At 34.1% G+C, this 13,424-nt stretch overlaps 1 protein-coding gene across 6 annotated transcripts in view; it reads left to right on the forward strand.

The window, feature by feature from the left end:
- VPS54 (VPS54 subunit of GARP complex) overlaps positions 1-13,424 on the forward strand; it is a 97,718-nt gene that overhangs the window by 35,372 nt on the left and 48,922 nt on the right. For all 6 annotated transcript variants that reach the window (XM_059079593.2, XM_059079592.2, XM_067007516.1 and 3 more), the window contains 4 exons: positions 315-393; positions 3,071-3,105; positions 5,124-5,255; positions 7,807-8,192. In XM_059079593.2, the coding sequence (XP_058935576.1) occupies positions 315-393; positions 3,071-3,105; positions 5,124-5,255; positions 7,807-8,192 (632 nt within the window). The remainder of the gene's footprint in view (positions 1-314; positions 394-3,070; positions 3,106-5,123; positions 5,256-7,806; positions 8,193-13,424) is intronic.

The following is a 13,424-nucleotide window of genomic DNA, read 5'->3' on the forward strand; positions in this document are numbered from 1 at the left end:
ATTGATTTCTGTTATAAAAATAAGGATTTTTTATTTGCTTTCCCACTTCATTCTAAGTTTATTGAGATTTTACTATAATTGTATAAAATGGGATGAGTATAAGTATATAGACATTCACACATCCCAGTGGTATTTGGTTTATTAAGCATACTTGTTACTTGTATTTAAGTTCACAAGGCTAGTGATTTCATATTAGAAAAATTTAGAACTTGTTTTGTATATTCTGATATTCTGTTTTGTTAAATATTTTCATGCTTTGAATACTCATATTGCCACACAGCATTGATCACATTGTTTATTTGTCTTTTTATTAGAGAGAGAAGATTCATGAGAGATGCAAGAAAATTTGTCCTCCTAAAGATACCTTTGACAGGACTCTCTTACATACTCATGGTATGAATATGTGCTATTTGTAGCATAGCATAAATATTAATGAACAAAATCTTAATTTGGGGACCTTGTTGACTATCATATCTAATTTTTATTTCTAGTGAAATTTCTATGGCCTGCAATCATAATCTTTTCTAAAAGCTTTAAAGAGAAAAATCATGCTCCAATAAAGATGTTAAAAAAAAAAAAAAAAAAAAAGAGAAAAATCATGGATCTGATGGTAGTGTTATCCTTCAGTTCAACAAATAGTTATTGAATATTCAGGTGCTTTGTACTTTGCTTGTTGCCTAAAAATAGATGAATAAGAAATAGTCCCTGTCCTCAAGAAGCTGATGGTCTCCTGAGCAAGGTTAAACAAACCAACACTGTATATCAGGCAGTAAGTTCAGCATGGTAATATTGTAAAGAGTTCCTAACTTAGCTTTATAAAAACTAGAGTTGATGAGGATTGTCTGTGTTTTAAACTAACTATCAAGAAATATTTACGTGCAAAAAAGCATTCCAGGAAAGGGGACAGTTTATGCAAAGCCGTAGATTCAAGAGAGAAATTAGCATGTTCTGGGACGTGCAAGAGTTTAGTATGCTGGCTCCACTGGGAGCAAGAAATGAGGCTGGGGGCTTCGCTGGTGGCGCAGTGGTTGAGAATCCGCCTGCCGATGCAGGGGACACGGGTTTGTGCCCCGGTCCGGGAAGATCCCACATGCCGCAGAGCGGCTGGGCCCGTGAGCCATGGCCGCTGAGCCTGCACGTCCGGAGCCTGCGCTCCGCAATGGGAGAGGCCACAACAGTGAGAGGCCCGCGTACCACAAAAAAAAAAAAAAAAAAAAAAAAAAAAAAGAAATGAGGCTGAAGAAGTGGGTAGGAATCAGATCATGAAGAGCCTTGTATATCATGCTAAGACATTTTTCTTTTCTAAAAGCAGTATAGAGTTACAAAATATTTTAAACCAGACATGGGCGGAGTTATGATTATATATTTCACTGTGAAAGAAGTTGTGGGTAGTAAATTTAAAGATGATGATAAAACTGGAGGCAAGAATACAGTAGAAGCCTATTGCAGTAATACAAGTGAGAAATCATGTGTTCCAAATAGCAGTTATAATGAGGATGGAGAGGAAATTAGGTCTTTAAGAGATGCCTCAGAAATGGAGGCACAGGTTTTGGTGGTCAGTAATTTGTTAGTAATGGAGCAAGATGATTCAAGGATGAATCCCACATTTCTTGCTTGGGCAGCTGGCTAGGTGAGAGAGGTAGTATTGGAGAAGGAAGTTTGGAGGAGATAGAGGCTGGTTTAATTGAAGTTTTGCATAGAAGGAGAAGTCTGGTATGCAACCCAGAGCTCAGGAAAGAGATCTAGGCTGGAGATACAAGTATGATAGACATTATCATAGACAGTATGCTAGACAATAGCATGGTAGTTGAATCCAAGGGCACAGGTGGGATCACCCTGGACGATGTGAGTAGTAAGGAGAAAAGAAATGATGATAGAACACTAGGAGGCTGTCACATTTAAGAGGGAGTAGAAAATGTACCTGTGAAGGAGACTAAAAAGAAGTAATCAGAGAGATAGGAGAGTCAACCAAGAGAGTTCCACCTTAGGGATTGAAGGTAGTTAGAATTTCCAAGAAGTGTGAATAATTAGTCTACAGTATCAGAATACTTCAGGGATAGATCAGGTTTGCACTCTGAGAAATCTCTGTGGATTTGGCAATTTGGGAGATCTTAGGGAGAACATTTAGACTGGAGTAGTGGTTACAGAAACTTCAATACTATGTATTAAGGAGTGAGTACAAGAGTAAGAAGTGGAGACTGCCAATATGGATGTGACTTGAAGATTTGAAATGTAAGGTATTGACTAGAGGGAACAGAATCCCTCTAGTTCGTTTCTACTAGCAGTTGTGGTAGAAGAATGTTTTTGCATGGCCAGGATTAGATGAGGCAAGAGAGGTATTTGCATAATCCTGAGAGTGAGTGCTTCCTTAAATTTTGCACCTGAGGTTCTCCCTTGCCTCAACCTACTCTAGGCCCTGAGTTTTATCTTTCTTCTTCTTCTTCTTCTTCTTTTTTAATGGAAGAGAACTGAGCATGTTTATATGCAGAGAGGAAAGAGCTATTAAAATGTTAAAGATATGGAGAGGCAGGGTAATTGATGCGAGCTCAGAGAAGAGGCAGGAGAGGATGGAGTCTGAGTACAGAAAGCTTAGTTTTGGAAAGGAGGGTACCTTGTCTGAAATCTGATTGGTGAGATGAAGATAAAGGAGGTTCATTTGCAAGAAGTTTGTAGAGGATACAAACTAAGATGTCTAAGAAGAAAACTACGGCATTAAAAATTTTTTTGATCATAGGAAATACTGGATGGGATGGTGGATCTTTTGAACAATAAAAATAGCATTTCTATAAGATAACACCAAGCTTTCTGTGTCCATTTAAAAAAGACTTGAATACATTTAGTTGTTTTATTGCTACTAAACAATTGATTAAAATTATTTGAAACACACATTCACTGCTTTGCCTACTCCTAGGTATACAGAAGGTGTTTGATATTTGTTGAAGAAAGAAACTTAAATGGTTATTTAATTGTGACCTAGTATAGTATTGAATCTGTCAAAATATATTTTATGGAAATAAAATGAAAACGAGTTTTAAAAAATCATATTTTCCCTTTTCCTTTTTTAAAATAGATAAATCCAGGACAGATCTGGAGCAAGTACCTAAGGTAACAAAACCTGAAAAATGTGAATACAGCTTTTTAATATTTGATCTTTAATTTTGCCTTGTAAGAAGCTTTCACTGGGCTGTTTTCTGATGCTTTGACCGCTTTGCCTCTTCTGGGACTTTCTCACTTTTCTTCTCTCTCTTTTGCATGATCAATCTCTTCTTTATCACCAAAACCTACAAATATGTTTAAATCTTTTCATTTTAAAATATAATTTTATTGATCTTATTACCGCTCCAAATTATTAGGGATATTTTCTTCATATGAAAAATTTTGTAGAGATGTGTAATAGATGAGTGTTTTTTTGTTTTTCTTTTTTTTCTGGGGAAGGAGTCCACTGCATTCATCATATTCTCAAAGAGGTCTGTGATAATTGCTCTTTAGGGTGAGAAGAGGCAGAAGGATGAAAGACAGAAACAAAAAGGAAAGGGCAGTCATTTTTAAAGTTCTTTGATTCCTACAAAATAAGATTCAAACTCTGTCATTTAAGGCCCTTAATTATTCACTTCCATCATAGGCACACTCTTAACTTCAGCCAGACTTTTTTGCTGGCTCCGTGCTTTACTTGCAGTGTTCCTTTAACCTGGAAGACTTTTGTCTTATCTCCCCACATCTAATCCTTTACAGTTTTTTGCTTAAATGACAACTTTACATGAATACATTTCCTCCAAATGAAGATCATTGGCCCCTTTGCCACATAGCATTTTATCTAGATCCCTGCCTTCCCTTTTAAGGCATTTGTTACTCTTTCCCTTATAAAATATTTATGTATATATTTTATCACATCCCTTGGGCTAAAGATCCTTGAGATTAGGACCTCTGGAATAATTTAGCTTTGTTTCCACCTTAGTGCCTAGCATAAGAGTAAAATCATAGATAGTCAACATTCATTGAATTAATCAATACTTTCAGTATACTAGAGGGACTAGAAAATATACTCATGTCCCTAGTTAGATTTCCCTATCACATTCATACTAATTTTTGGATATGGGTCATATGAATCAGTGAAAATAATAAAATATAACAGAAATTAATTGATTAAACCAGGTTTCAGCCCTTATGCTATGTGCTGGAATAGAAAGATTAATAATCTATAAATCCAGTTTTATAGGAACATATGGTCTGGGGGAGATATACATATTAAGTAAAAATATTTATGAAGTATGAGATAAATAAGTATACATGGTATACTTGTGTTTAGAGATGGGGTTAAATAAATTTTGTGAAGTATGAGATAAATAAAACTCTTAATGCCATTCTAAGAGAGTTTGGTCTGTCAGTCATGGGAATCCATTGAGAGATTTAAAAAGAGAAGTTAATTCAGTTATAATTGCATTTTAAAGATATATAGAGGATGGATTACGGAAGGACATCAGTAAGTAGCCATTTACTATAATCCAGAGATAATGAGGAGCTGCAGAAATACTGTGGAGATAGAGAGGAGATTCAAGTGATAATGAGGAAATATTAAGGGTAGTACTTGGTGCCCAGATGGATGTGGTATACAAGGGAAAGAAGCAGTCTCTTCATAAAATTGAATTTGTTTTGGTTTTAAAATTTAGTGTGTGTCTAATCTAACAAAGAATGTTTGAAAGAATTTTGAGCAAGAGAAAATAGAAATATAGTATAGAGATATTGATATTTGACATGTAAAAAAAGACACTATCAGTGGGAAATAATACAGAAATTTTAGGATAAGTATGATATCTCCCTTTCGTATGTGCCCAGTGGGACTGTATTCGTGAGTTTGACCAAGTGATAATGAAATGACCATCTCTATTGGTAAAGGCAAAAAAACATTTTTCTATCTTTCATGAGCATTTTTAGCTTGATGAAACATTATTTATATTTTTCTTCTACAGATTTTTGTATAAATAACTCAACTTGTTATCACTTGCTTTTTCTGTATATGCCTGAGATTCAAGTTAATTATTGTTTAACGGTCTTATGATGTTAGAAGGGATAATGGATGTAAAGAAAATGTTTATCTAATTGAGGGAAATGCATTTTTTTAATAGATTTTTATGAAACCAGATTTTGCCTTGGATGATTCCTTAACTTTTAATTCAGTTTTACCATGGTCTCATTTTAATACTGCTGGTGGAAAAGGAAATCGTGATGCAGCTTCCTCAAAGTTGCTACAAGAAAAGGTAGTTTATTTTTTACTTTTCCCATGTAGAAAACTATTTTAATTAAATGGTACTGTTTGTGTGAGTTCAGAGTTAGTTATTTAGTAGGCACTAATTCCTAATTTCACTAATTCCTAATTCCTAATTTCATCTTTATTGTTACTGATAATTAGAACGCTTCAGATCTTAACTGATAAAGTAATAGCACTTTGTTTCAATGCAATACAAGTTCTGCTGTTGAAAAAGGAAAAGGTTATTGTTTGAGTGCTACTTATCTGAGGGCTTCCCTGGTGGCGCAGTGGTTGAGAATCCACCTGCCGATGCAGGGGACACGGGTTCATGCCCTGATCCGGGAAGATCCCACATGCCGCGGAGCAACTAAGCCCATGAGCCATGGCTGCTAGGCCTGCGCGTCCGGAGCCTGTGCTCCGCAACGGGAGAGGCCGCAGCAGTGAGAGGCCCGCATACCGCAAAAAAAAAAAAAAAAAAAAAAAAAAGAGAAAAACAACAAAAGCCAATAAAAATTTCACCAACCTATAAAGATACTTTTAGGAATACTTTAAAAATTGTTCCCTTTATAGAATTTTAATAGGAAATAAATTATGAAAATATTATGCCTTTGAAAAGAATAGATCAATGGAGTATTGATAAATTGCAGAAATCTTTGAAATTCAAATGAAACAATTTTCTCATGCTAAATGTTTAAAGTGACTACAGTAATGGAAAATTTTTTTTTTTTTGGTAAGTTGCAGAATCAGCTTTATTACATTTACATTTTGTCTCCTCATTCTGCTCTGTTCTTAGAAAAGGAATGGAAGACAGGATTCCAAGACAGGATTCAAACTCACTGTATGATTGACAGCACGTATTTTATCTTGCTAGTTTTAAAGAGGGGATGTCCTATTGTAGTACTGCTACCCAAAGTGCTGGTCTGCGATGAGATAAGGAGTTTGCTCTAGAACGTAAATCATTTCACTGCTTCCTTCATTAAGAAAGTCTTTCTATGAAAAAGCAATACCATGGGCTTAGTGATATAGTTGATTTAATTTCCAGCAGAGTTCCTCATTTCATCATGGACCTGTTAAACAGTTCACAAACTGGCAGCAGCATATAAACTGCATTCTGAGTACCGCTGTCCTATAGGAATTACTTTTTCTCCATTTTCTGAAGATTGAGTCTACTTTAGCTTGTGATGTACCTAAGTACCTTCATCCGCATATTGCTTTTTAGGTAAATAAATGAACAGCTGATGAAGGTAAAAAGAACAACAGCAAAAGAGTATAAATGCAACAGATTTAAACTATAGAAGAATGTCTTGTTTGTAACCTATTATATATTATAATAGATTATTGAAGGAGCTATATTGAAGATATGCATGATCCTGCATGGTTTTAATGAGACAGGCTTGGTGACCAAATAATCCTCTAATTTTATGAGTCCTAAATGTTGAAAGCCCATTAACCCTTTAACACTACAAATTCTCCTGAGATGTTCAGAGATAATTCTTAAAATTTGAGCTATAGGTTGAAGAATCTAGAAGTAAAAAAGTAGGACAGAAATGGAAAAATAATATAGCCAAAAAAGGCATATGCAGTTATGAAGGAAGAAAGGACAACTCAAATTTTAGAAGTCCATATTTGAAATTAGAAAGCATTTTTAATACATGTTACTCCAGGAATTAATTTTGGTAGTATTACAAATAAGAAATATATGAACTAATTGTTTCAGTCAACTGTTTAAGAGGAAAACACATTGGAAATAAACTGAGTTTTACAAATTGATTAAAGAATAATTATTGAAATGTGAAATTAACAGCCTAAAAAAAAAGATCCAGGTGAATGCTAGTACTCTCTGTAATTTGTGGCTGGATCACCAATCTGTCTTTCATGAATTCTCTAACGTTTTGAGGCAGCATGGTAAAGTAGAAAGAACTTCAGTTTTTGAGTTAGACAAACCTGGGTTCAAATTTCAGTTTTTGTACTTACTAATCATATGACTTTACTCAAGTTATTTAATGTTTCTGAGCCTCATTGTCCTCATCTGTAAAATAAAATAATAATAATACCTGTATTCCAAGACTGTTAAAATTAGAAGATGATCTATATAAAATACCAGTGCCTGGTACATAGAAAGTCAGTAAATGGTAACTATAATCATCTTTCAGTCAGGTAAATGATACATGATATTGGTGATGGCAATGATGTGTGGAGGTTAAGGAAATCAACCATTCTTTCTCAGATCTTGGAACTTCTAAAACTAGATTATAATCTGAGATGACTGTGGGCTACTTTTACTTTCTAGAAAGTAGTTGGTGTTTGGAGGACAGTAATGGCAGGAGCAGAGGAAGAAGGTAAATCACCTTCTATGCTTCTTACATTTATTAATTTTGGGCTCTACCTTTCATCTCCTTTCTATTTTGTATGCCTAGTATCAAGCATCACATAATCAAACAGTTCACACAATGGGATTTAAAATACATGTAGAAATATTGTATCATTTTCAGAAAGTATTTGGATAGTTAAGGTATACTTATAATATGCTGCGATTTTTTTTCTTTTCCTTTCCTCTTAAGCTGAGCCATTATCTGGATATTGTGGAAGTAAACATTGCTCACCAGATCTCTCTACGTTCAGAAGCATTTTTTCATGCAATGACCTCTCAACACGAATTGCAGGACTACCTCAAGAAAACTTCCCAGGCTGTAAAAATGCTTCGAGATAAAATTGCACAGATTGATAAAGTAATGTGTGAAGGATCACTACACATTTTAAGACTGGCACTTACCAGAAATAATTGTGTTAAAGTATACAATAAACTGAAATTAATGGCCACTGTACACCAGACTCAGCCTACAGTACAGGTGTTGTTATCTACTTCTGAATTTGTCGGAGCATTGGACTTAATAGCAACAACGCAAGAGGTTCTACAGCAGGAACTTCAGGGCATTCACAGCTTCCGGTATGTCCATTAAGTAAGCCATTAGAAATAATGTTAGAAATTTCTAAACGATAAATTTTAGTGTGTAATGTTAGCTGAAAATGTATGAATGTGTTAGAGTTACAAGGGTATTTTTTTCTTCCAGATTGATCTGTTTAATAATGTTATCATTCTGATATTTTAGTCTTACTAAAACAAACGAAAGTCATAAGGACCAATATTTATAGAGACATTTGGATAAAGAAGTAAAATTAAGTTTTCTAGTAGATGAAATCAACAAAGGGCCAGTCACAGCTTTGAAAATTATATTTTGAAAATGTTGAAGTAGTTTTGTGTCAAGATCATAGATAAAGGTGGAAAAAGGAATACCAGTATAGCTGAAATTAAGTTCATTTTAAAAGCCATTGAATAAGTTTTAAATTGGATAATTATTAAAATTCATTTCTCATTTGCAGTCTATCACATTGCAAAAAATTCCACACGATGATGGAAAAGACCCAATTTCTTCTAAGTTTTTATTTTGAAAATACCTTTAAGATTAGGGTTTTAGTTATTTTATGTGAGTTCATGTCATATGTTTAATTTACAGATTATACCAATTGTAAGCCATCAAAATTTCATTCAGTTAAGCAGGCTTGCAGTTTCCTTGTTGAAGTTCCTATCTGCTGGGAAATCTTATACTACTGAGTGACTACAAAGAAGTTTTATGGAAGACATGCTCTGTAACTTAATATATTCTGGAAAGGTTATCTTCAGTATAAGTTTATTTTAATTGAATTATAAGTTCTTATTGACTAAGGGTATGTAACTGGAATATTTATTTAGAAAGCACTTTTAAAAAGTTGGCCCGGGCTTCCTTGGTGGCACAGTGGTTGAGAATCTGCCTGCTAATGTAGGGGACACGGGTTCGAGCCCTGGTCTGGGAGGATCCTACATGCCGCGGAGCAACTAGGCCCGTGAGCCACAACTACTGAGCCTGCGCGTCTGGAGCCTGTGCTCCACAACAAGAGAGGCCGCGATAGTGAGAGGCCCACGCATCGCGATGAAGAGTGGCCCCCGCTTGCCACAGCTAGAGAAAGCCCTCGCGCAGAAGCGAAGACCCAACACAGCCAAAAATAAATAAATAAATAAATGAATTAATTTTTTAAAAAGTTGGCCCAATTTTAATTATGCAAATAAATGATTGATTCATTTATTTAAGAAATGGTTATTGATTACATGACAGACACCAGGCAGAATACTGGGAATACAGCCATGAACAAAGCAGAGATGCTTTCTGCTCTGTTTCTACAATTTATCTGGTAGGAGGGAGACAGAAATTACTGGGTAGTTATTATACAGTACAGTACAGTATGATGATGCATGTACAGATTGCTATGGAGCCTAACCTTAGGGGAAGAACCTTATCCAGACTTGGATGTTTACAGAAAAAGTTTGGATCACAAACCTCTTTGAGAATCTATTGAAAGCTGTGGATGGACCTTCTTTCCATAAAAATATACCTGTGCATAAAATTTTGCAATCAATTTTGGGTGGTTCATAGTCCTTTGTAGCCTACTTTGAATTTCTCAGCATGGGAACCCAGGGTGACTAAATGATTTTTAGTTTCCCCTTTACCTCTGAAATTTTAAATATTTCTCTTTTTTGAATGTGTATATGGCATATATTTTTAAAATAAATAATATTAATTTTGTCAGTATTTTAGCAAAATGGACTTCTGTAATGACAGAAGCTGTGTTTTTTCTTGTCACCACTATATAATATGAATTTGATGAATATTGGGGGCTGATTCTACAAAGTGGAGTGCTTTATCCTCTGAACAGAGCAATAGAAACAAAGATTAAATGCTTGCCTGCTAAACACAAATTCTGAAACTGTTCTTATGTTTACTCTAAAGGTCATGCTGTTTATTTTATTTCATTTTCCTGACTCATAAGTTTATGCCCAATAATACTGATGAAAAGTTTAGTTCTCCAGAGCTATCTGGAAAATATTTAAGAACAGGGTTGGATATTTATTCCCAGTAGATTATGATTTATCAGAAGGCAGAATGAAAATTTTATAATCTTGTAATTATCTTGAGCTCAAGAAAGAGTTTACCTTTATTTTCATCCTTACTTTTTTTGTTTGTACCTTAACTCAAAGGACAAAATATTCTTCATAAAAAAGTGTATATGATTTTTTTAAAAGACTTTCAAATATTCTGATTATGTTTTACTCAGATATCTACTATTATTTTCTTAGAACCTGTACATTTGTAGAGTGTTTATTCTTCATATAAAATATAATATATATGAAAATATATTTGAACCTTGATATCTTGCAGGTTTCATATAGAAAAGATTCAGTTACCTTGAAATTCAGGGATATAATGTTGTTATTTTCTGTTTCTTACTGTAAAGGTTTATGTAGAAACTTCGGTTTTCACCACTGTTAGTTTTTTTTCTTTATTACTTACTACCACCATTACTCTACTATTACCACCACTACAAAACCTAAGAACATTTTTTGAATAGTTTGGTATTCTCTACCAGTGCTAAGGATATTGCATATATTATTTGATCCCCCTCCCCACTCCAAAAAACCCCTCTATGAGATAGATAGTTTTATGCCCATTTTAATAGATAAGGAAACTGGAGCATTGAAAATCTTAGATAACTTGCTCCAAGTCATACAGCAAGTTATAAAACAGTAGAGTCAAGATTCAACCCAGATCTCATCAGACCCAAGAATTATGTATACTTTTTAATATATTTGATTGAGGTTTTGTAGGACCTCAAATAGATCACTCTGAACATCAGTGCTAATTTTCTAGTGCAATAGATGTTAAACTGTGGGCAACTGAGTTAGAGGTTTGCTGAGCTAGGAATCTACCATAGTAATAGATTTTAGGATAAAAATTAACGAAACTGGTTTTTCTAGTCATATGCCGTCTTCTTCTTTTTGAAAGGAAAGGTGGAAAACATTCAGAGTTAATTATAGGTTCCAGCTTATTATGATTTCATTGATCAGAGGCCACCTTGGGATTCCACTGAAGGGATTTTTATTATTGGAAGTAGTAAAAGGAATTTAACATCTTCTTTGCTCCTATATAATCTCCCATAATTTAGATCTTGAAAACATTATGATATGAAAACATCCACATTGTGTGCTCTGAGGTGAAGCCAAAACAACAGATTTTCTGCTATTTGATGAAACTAGTATTACTGTAGGGTTTATTGATATGTAAGTTTCTGTGATAAAAGCAACACAAAGGTCATTGTAGTGAACCCACAGCTTAGTAGAAGATCTGAATTCATGTACAAATTGAGGCATATTAAAGTAGAAATTATTAGAATTGCTCCAATATGTTTAGCTGGATATATGAGCCTATGTACTTTTTCAGAAAGTGATTTTTAGTTATTTGTCATTTCAGCAGATTTCTTTCACCGCTGTAAAGTATTATATGTGATTATTAGGATACATACTTTTATTTATTATTTTTATTATTTATTTAACATCTTTATTTGAGTATACCTGTTTTACAATAGTGTGTTAGTTTCTCCTTTACAACAAAGTGAATCAGTTATACATATACATATGTTCCCATATCTCTTCCCTCTTGCATCACCCTCCCTCCTACCCTCCCTATCCCACCCCTCTAGGTGGTCACACAGCACAGGGGTGAACTCCCTGTGCTATGCGGCAGCTTCCCACTAGCTATCTAATTTACATTTGGTAGTGTGTATATGTCTCTGCCACTCTCTCACATCATCACCACTTACCCTTCCCTCTCCCCATATCCTCAAGTCCATGCTCTAGTAGGTCTGTGTTTTATTCCCGTCCTACCACTAATCTCTTCATGACATTTTTTTTCTTAGATTCCATATATATGTGTTAGCATACGGTATTTATTTTTCTCCTTCTGACTTACTTCACTCTGTATGACAGACTCCAGGTCTATCCACCTCATTACAAATAACTCAGTTTCATTTCTTTTTATGGCTGAGTAATATTCCATTGTATATAAGGATACATACTTTTAAAATGAACTGTTAGCAGATTTATCTATTAAATATTTTTGGTAAGGTTAATAATAATATACAGGCCAGTATAATTGCATCTATTGTTAAAGTAGTCAAAAATATTTTAAAAGCAGAGCAAGGATGAATAGGTGGATCCTATAAAACACTAATTCTAGAAATTTTATTTAGGGATTTGCTTAGACAAATCTTGTTATATATGTTATCATATACCTGTGAGTACATAATAAATACTATTTGATGTTAGTATTGAGATTCATAGCTGCTCTTTATTATATTTGTCAGACTTTAAAATTACTTAAGATGCATAAAGATGAAGCTACTCAGTTATTTTTGACAATATCTGAGGTTAAATAGAACCTCATGTTTAAGTTATTATGCTGAAATGGTAGAGTTTTATTACTTTGATGCCCAAACATCAGTAGATACAGTCCTATGGACTTCCTACCATAATTCTTTGTTGGGATTTGCTGAAGACTATTTGTACCTGAAGGTAACACATACTTGGGTGTTAACCTCTAGTCTGCATTTAAAAGGAATTTTTGATCTTTATAAAAATCAGTTAACTGAGAACAAAGCAATGTGAAACTTATGTGTGGATTCATATCCTACCCTATCACTGCTTTTTAAAACTTATTGAAAACTGAAACGTACACAAAAATAAAGGAAATTATATGAAGAGAGTTATATGAAGCTGGATAAATTGCATATCACCTGTGAGTTATCAACTCATAGCCAACTTGGTTTTCTCTATATGCCTCCCCCTACTCCTGGATTATTTTGAAACAAATCCAAAACATCATTTCATTTCATCCATAAGTATTTCATTATGTATCTCTGAAAGATAAGGATCTTTAAAAACATAACTCGAATATCATAGTTTCAAATAGCTAGTCAGTGTTCAGATTTTCCTATTTCTCTCAAAATTCTTTTCACAGTGTATTTGTTGAAACAGAATCCAAATAATAACAACTGTATATTACAATTGGTTGATATATTTCAAATGTCTTTTGATATATAGTTCTCCATTCTTCTCATTTTCTCCCTTTCAAAATATTTGTTGAAGAAATTGAGTTGTCTTTGTAGTGCTTCTCACAGTCTGGATTTTGCCAACTGCATCCCCATGTTTAGCGTGTTTTCCTTTTGCTTGTATTTTCTATAAACTGGTAGTTAGATTTAAAGCCTTGATCAGATTTAAGTTTTTCTTTTTGGTAAGAGTACCTAATAGGTA

The sequence above is a fragment of the Kogia breviceps genome, chromosome 11 (assembly GCF_026419965.1).
Source record: "Kogia breviceps isolate mKogBre1 chromosome 11, mKogBre1 haplotype 1, whole genome shotgun sequence".
In the NCBI taxonomy this organism is placed as follows: domain Eukaryota; kingdom Metazoa; phylum Chordata; class Mammalia; order Artiodactyla; family Physeteridae; genus Kogia; species Kogia breviceps.